The 7,500-nt window shown below is 40.0% G+C and overlaps 2 protein-coding genes across 10 annotated transcripts in view; one reads left to right on the top strand and one right to left on the bottom strand.

Moving 5' to 3' along the window:
- The window catches only part of LOC138001255 (uncharacterized), a 741-nt gene extending 457 nt beyond the window's left edge, over positions 1-284 (bottom strand). Inside the window, exon 1 of the mRNA XM_068847901.1 lies at positions 1-284. This exon is cut by the window's left edge and continues 457 nt beyond it. Within this exon, the coding sequence (XP_068704002.1) occupies positions 1-284 (284 nt within the window).
- Positions 285-4,847: 4,563 nt separating this feature from the next.
- The window catches only part of LOC138000700 (very long chain fatty acid elongase 4-like), a 59,080-nt gene continuing 56,427 nt past the window's right edge, over positions 4,848-7,500 (top strand). For 3 of the 9 annotated variants that reach the window (XM_068847305.1, XM_068847302.1, XM_068847307.1), the window contains exon 1: positions 4,848-4,995. The gene's annotated coding sequence lies outside the window, so the exon portion shown is untranslated. Of the gene's footprint in view, positions 4,996-5,831; positions 5,964-7,500 lie in introns of those variants that run through there. The other 6 variants (XM_068847303.1, XM_068847306.1, XM_068847310.1 and 3 more) reach the window with 4 other exon arrangements.

Raw genomic sequence — 7,500 nt, 5'->3', positions numbered from 1 at the left:
AGGTCTTCTATATGGTCGTTCCACGTTAGCGTACCATTGATTGTCAAGCCGAGCAGCTCAGTACTCTGTATGGATTTGATAGGAGTTCCGCTTATGCAAACCTTAAGGAGTAACGGGGAATCACGACTGAAGGATATAACTAACTCTTTAGTCTTCTCGCCATTAAGCTGGAACAAATTTTCCTTGGACCAATCGTAGATTGCATCTACTGCTTCTTGTGACCTGCTCTGTTGTCCTTTAGGTAAGCTCTCTGATACCGTAGTATCATCAACATATTTCCACATGTTGAAGATACTTGGGACAGTCAAGTCGTTAATCATCAAAAGAAAAAGCCAGGGACCCAACTTTGTCCCCTGTGGTACTCCAGACGGCACTGTGCCCCACTCTGAAAGGCAGTCCTTTCCAAGTTTAGGTTACGTTTATACAAACGTTGGCCGTGTAGCACATATTTTAAACAGAGTTAACTGAATAGAGTGTAATCTAGCACTTCACATTACACTCTATTCAGTTAACTCCTTTCCAAGTTTGACTCTTTGAGATCTGCCTGAAAGGAAATCAATAAGCCAGTTGACTACGCTATTAGGAATATTGACCTGCTTCAATTTCTTGTGGTCTATGAGGTCAAAGGCCTTTCGATAATCAAAGAGGAGGACACGCACAGAAGCACCGTTTCCACCCGTTGCTTCGAGCCACTTATGAATCATACTAATGAGTGCCAACACGGTTGAAGAACCAGATATGGTACCAAACTGGTTGGAGTCAACTAGGCTCTCTAGGGCAGGTTTTATCTAATCAGTAACAATAAAAGCCTCAAATATTTTCGAGAGGGTAGACGTGAGAGAGATTAGACGCAGTTCCTTTTTTGGGTCGGTGACTTGCTTCACCTTTGGCAGGGGAGTGACATCTGCAATTTTCCACATTGAGGGTAGTTTTTGCTCACTGGATGAGGCGTTCAGGATATTTTGAACGGGAGTAACTAGGATTTCGGCGTACTCCTTTAACACCCAGTTGGAAAGGCCATCCGGGCCAGGAGCTTTATGCTTATTCAGGTGAAGCAGGTTGTTGTACACTCTTTGCATGGACACCTCTAGGAACTCCGGATTCTCTTCTAGGGGCAATTGTAGGGCCACACGCTCGCTCTCGATGGGCATGTAAGGTTGAAGTGGCTCCAGTACTGCATGGTTGATGGAATTAGCGACTTCTATTGGAGACAAGTTCTGGTACTCAGGAACATTGAGGAAAGAAAATAGTGACGAATTTTGCCTTTTTGATCCACTGAGCTTATTCACTTCGCTCCACCACCGGCGCGGATTGACACCTTTAAGATCTTTCACCTTAGAAGTGTAATACTTTGCTTTACACCGTTTTCTTTCTTTATTTACTGTATTACAGTAGTACTTGTACATCAGGCCTGACTTATTGGCGTGAAAAGCTTGCTGGCGCAGGTGTATTTGCTCCTTCAGCTTGACCGACATCCAAGAGGCGTCCTTTGGGTAGACTTGGATCGTTCTTTCTGGCATGATATTACTCATACCGATTTCAATCACTTCGTTAAAGACCTGGAGTTTTTCCTCACAGATAGGCTGACTGGTGACAACAGACCAATTAATTGATGCTACTGAAGTACCGACCAAAGCACATCTTATTGCTGTCTCTAATGTCCCTGATGGTAATGGACTTCCTAGTGTGTTGGTTGGGTACTCTCTTCCTTGGCTGGACAATAACTGTACAATGGTCTAAAAGGCCAAAGGGTGGAAAACATTCGGGAGTCAAGAAGTGGTCGCACAAGTTGGTTAAAACCAGGTCAAGCGTTGCATCGCCTCTTGTTGGGATCTTCACAAGTTGTTTTAGTTGGAAATGACATTGCAAGCGACCAGTAGTCAAGCGGTTAAAATCGCCAGTAATAATTAGCCCGCAGTTAGGAAACATGGTTTCTGCTACTGTCAAACTGTCAAATAGATGATTGATTAGCTTCTGACCATCGGACTCCGCCGGGCTTGTCCGGCCGGGGTAGTAAACAACAGCTAAAATCACTCGCGAAAAACCGCGAGTAGATCTTGAGGGCATCAAGAAGAACAAGAGTTTATACGATACATCCCCCATACATGGGCCTCTTTCCATGATAATCTTTTTCAATCTAATTTTAGCTCGTAGTCAAGCTGCGAGGCTATTTTAGGAAAGACACCTGATTGGTCAATTGTAATGTCGTAATGACGTAATGACCGCACACTGAGAAATTAAAGCCGATCACATCTTCAAATTTCGATTTAGGCGACGGCGAGAAAAGTTTTCGCAAGTTTCTTCACAATGACATCTGATCCTCTGACCATGGACCGCGCGGCCATGGGGACGAAACTAAAAATAACTTTCACAGCGTGGCGCAAAGCTTGAAAATAAATTGAAAAAGATTATCATAGGGCACGGGGATGTGTTCTCTCACTTGATAGTCTCTTGCCTACTTCCATTCTTCCTTGGAGCGCATAACATTTTATTTAAAGTTCAAGCAATTTTTTACTAGTGTGGAAGAAAAGTGAAGCAAATTAGCCGAAATCGTCTTTACTAAGGTTAAAAAGCTCATTAACATGCTTTGGGACACTTTTCAGCAAAAACGCAAACAAAAACAATTAAATAAAAAAATTGGGGTCAGTTCCATGGACCCGGTCCAAAAGGGGGTTCCTTTCCCCCTCATAAATTTATTTTCAAAACCCACTTTGTGCGATTCTTTCAAGTAGATTTCAAAACCTCCGTTTTCACCTTCCGTTCTCCTTTAACCATCTTGTTCAAATTCCCCGATGAAGTCTGCGTAATCAGGCGAAACCAGTCGGATTGACAAGATCTGTTGCTGTGCGCTGCTCATTGTTTTGTTTTTTTTTTTCGCTGTTTTCCCAAATGGTAAGTGAAGTTATGTTGATTTATTCGAAAAATCACTTGCAAATATGACTAAAGCTACTTATCAAAACACCAGAAAGCTGTGTAGTTGTGTGTTTTGAAGAAAACAGACCATGCAATTCGCCCCCGCGCAACAATTCGTGCCCACAAACGATGCCGAGTTGTGTCACTGACTCAGCTGCTTTTCAGAGGAGATTCAAGTTCTCTGTGCGTACTGCCTGAAAGCAACCCACAAGTCCACTTTCCCTGAATATATATGGGCAATGGGTACAACAAAAAAATATTATTTTCCTTCTCACCGAACGCACTGTGCTAATCCATGATTACTCCTAGTACTATTACATTTTGAAGCTGTAAGGCGTAATTCCGTTTTAAAACGAATTGTTTTCCTAATTTTGCACAGGTAACGAATACACTGTTTGGATATTTTTCTCTCTGATCGTTTGATTTCTAATCAGACCACTCCAAGAGTGAGCTGTAATCTTATTGGGTAACTGCTAAAGATGTTAGAATGACAAGAAACCTGCTTGTCCGGTCTCGTCACTATCAAAGCAATTAATAATTTTTCCAAATGGTCTTGATAGCACAGAATATTTTGACTCGGAGCCTTGTTTGGTTCCTTTCGTTTGTTTTTTATGACAAGCGTCATTGACAACTTCCCGTTTTTGGTTTGGTTTTTTTTTGGTTTTTTTTTTAAGTGTTGACTGGCTGTAAACAAACAGTGCGGATAACTTATTTGCCAGGGCAAATAACTTTTGTCGAGTAGGACAAATTCATTAAAAAAACAAACAAACAAAAAAAAAGAGCCTGTGGCTTTCGAGAGGTGGTTGTCCTGTGCACGGTTATATGTGGCAAAAATCCACATTCCTGACATTCCTGTAAGGACAGCAAAATGGCCACACCGCTTGAGTTTTGCAGGGGCATGTCAGTAAACTGGTACCGTTCCTACTACGAAAATCACCGAACTGCGGAATGGGCTCAAATTTTTATATCGTCGCCACACCCACTTTTTGTTGCTGCCCCGCCCATTTTCATCGAAGAATTCAGTTGGTACTTAAAGTAACAAACTGAGCCTTACCCGGGTGGCAGACCGTAGTTTTGTCAACCGCAAAATTTCTTTATTCCCCTGGGTCCTGCATTGTCTCAGTCAGGTCCAATCACAGTCACACGTCCTTCGTGTTGACAAACTTCAAAAACACATTAGCGGAGCGAAAGCGTTGAAAGATGCGAGAATGAAAGTCGTAGCAAACAAACTTTTGCGCATTCATGCCGCTTTTATTAGTTAATAGCACTTGTACGTAGTGGGCTGTTCGCAATCGTAACTGTCTTTATCAAGCCGTCAAGGAATTAAGATTAATTATGCAAATAAAATTTTTATTCCCCTGTGGTTTCCTGACACGACTGTTTCACTCAGATGCTAATAATTAAATTTCACTGGCTTCAGTAAGTCCAGCCACAAAATATTCGAAGCACAGTATCCTACGAGAACAAAATTTATTTTTATGTCAATTCCTTGAAAGCCCAAGTCAATGCAGGCCCCAGGGGAATAAAAAAATTTGCGGTTGACAAACTATGGGAACCAATTTTATTTGCATAATTTAAAATATTAATTCCTTGACGGCTTGATAAAGACAGTTACGATTGCGAACAGCCTACTACGTACACGTTCTATTTAACTAATAGAAGCGGCATGAATGCGCAAAAGTTTGTTTACTACGGCTTTCATACTTGCATCTTTCAACGCTTTCGCTCCGCGAATGTGATTTTGAAGTTTGTCAACACGAAGGAGGTGTGACTGGGATAATGCAGCCATGTCGGGACCCAGGGAAATAAAGAAATTTTGCGGTTGACAAAACTACGGTCTGCCACCCCGGTAAGGCTCAGTTTGAATCATTCGACGAAAATGGGCGGGGCAGCAACAAAAAGTGGGTGTGGCGACGATATAAAAATTTGAGCCCATTCCACAGTTAGGTGATTTTCGTAGTAAGACAGATGACAAATTTGTGAGCATGTGAGCAGGCCATGTGAGCGCGTCTTCTTTCTTTGTGTTCGGAGCGCAAGCGTTGCATTTGGATTTACCTTTTTGCGGTGGAACGTTGAAGCTGGGTAAGTACTATATTCAATATTCCTTTCGAGTATGATGTTATTTAAACGTTTTGAGTTCAGCATTTATTAATATTGTCTACTTCATTCATCGGGGATAATACTTGAATCAGTTGCAAGTAGTTTGTTTACGCTGCCGATAAACGAGCAGACGAATGCAAATGTTTGCTTATTATGTTTGTGCCGCTTCCAGCCGAGAATAATGTATGTTAAATATACTTTTACAAATTAGCTTTTACGCTCAAACATTTGCAGTTAATGTGAGAATATTTAGCACGAAATTTGAAGGGTAAAAATTGTGAGCCTACGGAAACTGGCGCTGTCACGCAACGTATCAACAAATCGCAGTTTGTACAGGGGACCACTTAGCTGGAATCGGACTTTGACATTATGAGATATGTCTGTAAAACCTTCGTTGCCGATCAGTTTAGCAATAGACCGGGGTTGAAAGTCAGATAGGGAAATCATTTATTTTAGTTATACATATTTACTTGACGGGCGTCGAACGCACTCTCACAATCTTTGATTACTACTAGTCCTCAGTACGGATCGACTCTTACTTTTAAATATACAACCACACACAACACACAACTGACATAACTGTAAAAGTTTAAAAGTGTAGTGCTAAACCGGCTGTGTCAGTTTCGCATTACATCGAAACACTCAAAGCAAAACAATGAACTAATTAAAATTTGTGTATTACACATATTGACCTTATTGCATAACATCCTGTAGATGTAAATTCCGTGAGGTAATCCCGTTTTAAAACAAGCTATCTTCCTATGAACGAAAAGCGTTGCTGCATTGCTGTGTTGCTGCGAACAGTAGCAGGACTCTCTTTCTCTTTCTAATCACGCTACTCCAAGAGCACTCTGTAATCCGATTGAGAGCTTGTTGCAGTGCTTGGAGGAACCACTTCAGCTGGTTTGCTGTACGGGAAACAGCGATAAATCCGATTGGAAAGAACTTGGGTAAGGCAACATTCTGGCAAGACTTTTTTCCGTTCGAAAAAAACTCTTTATCATTGTTTATTCCGGCGGAAGAGGTAGCGGTAACTTTTTCGCATTTCATTGGGCATTGCGGGTTTTACACTGGACGAAAAAACGGATTTTCACATATAGCAAATGTGGAGCAAATGCATGGCAAATGCTACGTTTGTGCACGTTTGCTTAGATTTGCTGAAAAGCAAAGATCACATTTGCCACAGTTTTTCCAGAAGGTTTAATTATCTAAACATATGCAATAAAATGTCATATTCTCAAATTTATTCTCAAATTTATTTAAGTTATTCCTTAGAAACTAATGACGAAAATAATCCATTTTCATAATGCACCCAAAATACAAATGTTATGTGCAAAAGAATGTAGGTAAGGTAAATAAAATGATAGAATTACTCAACGTTTTTCTTCAAATTCGTGGCCGAAAAAAAATTGTACCCTGATGCTGAAATTAGTAACAAGCTAATGCAATACAACTAGCAGCAAATTATTACTCATCTTCATAAATAATTAACTTGCTTGACAGTAAGTTCCTAATTATGATAGATATACATGTATTTAAATCCTAAATTAATTTTAATTTGTTACATTGTTTAGTTTGGAGCAATGATAATATAAGGTGTATCAAAGGCCTCTGTCAATTATTACAGTCATCTCTTTAAATTGTTGAAATTATTTTGCCTTTCTATGGTACATGTACTTTGGAAATGTAACCTGCAGAAGCAGTTTCATTTTGCCTCAAATACCATAGCTTTTGTTTTTGCCAATACAACAATTCATTTGGATGAATGCACATTTTGAATACCAAAAGCATCACAAAATATCCCTTACAGCAGTAACCTTGGCAATGTTAAAGCCAAGGGAGAAGTTAAGGCTGAGTTCAGATACCAAACATCATTTTGATTGGGAATTAAAAAAAAACTTAGGCTGACCTTAGGACAACGTAATAATTTACCATATAATACGTCACAAGTATATGCACTGTATACTCTCAAGATTCCTGCTCACAGAAATTTACGTTCCATCTAAGAAAAATTCAGTAGCTAAATTGAACCTGCTTGAAAGTTGAAATAGCAGCTAGGAGAATGACTCAGCCATTTCACATTGATTCATATGCTACAATGTATTTTCATGTAATTGATTTAAGTTATTGGGTTTGGTATCTGAAATGGGCCCAAGACTATTATCAAACAACTTACAATGAGGATGCACCAACCATAATAAACTGTGGTGAAAAATTTGTTAAGCATTCTTTGAAGGCAAGTTCCTATAGTAGTGTACTTGAATCTAAGTTCTTCAAACACGTTTATCTACAGAACCACATGGAAAATACTTCATAGTATGCTGTAACAAATTAACTGCATGTTTAGACCTACTTTACAAGTTACATTGAACCATATAAGGCGTGCCATCCGCCAGTTCAAATGCAGAACACTACAAATTACAAACTACAAATGATCCGTGTAAGGTGGATAGCAATTTCCTTTGTTATGCGGCGACGGGGCTTTCC

This window comes from Montipora foliosa, chromosome 4 (genome assembly GCF_036669935.1).
Source record: "Montipora foliosa isolate CH-2021 chromosome 4, ASM3666993v2, whole genome shotgun sequence".
Classification (NCBI taxonomy): Eukaryota; Metazoa; Cnidaria; class Anthozoa; order Scleractinia; family Acroporidae; genus Montipora; species Montipora foliosa.
Note: the sequence above shows the minus strand (reverse complement) of the source record. Positions and strands in the feature narration are given on the sequence as shown.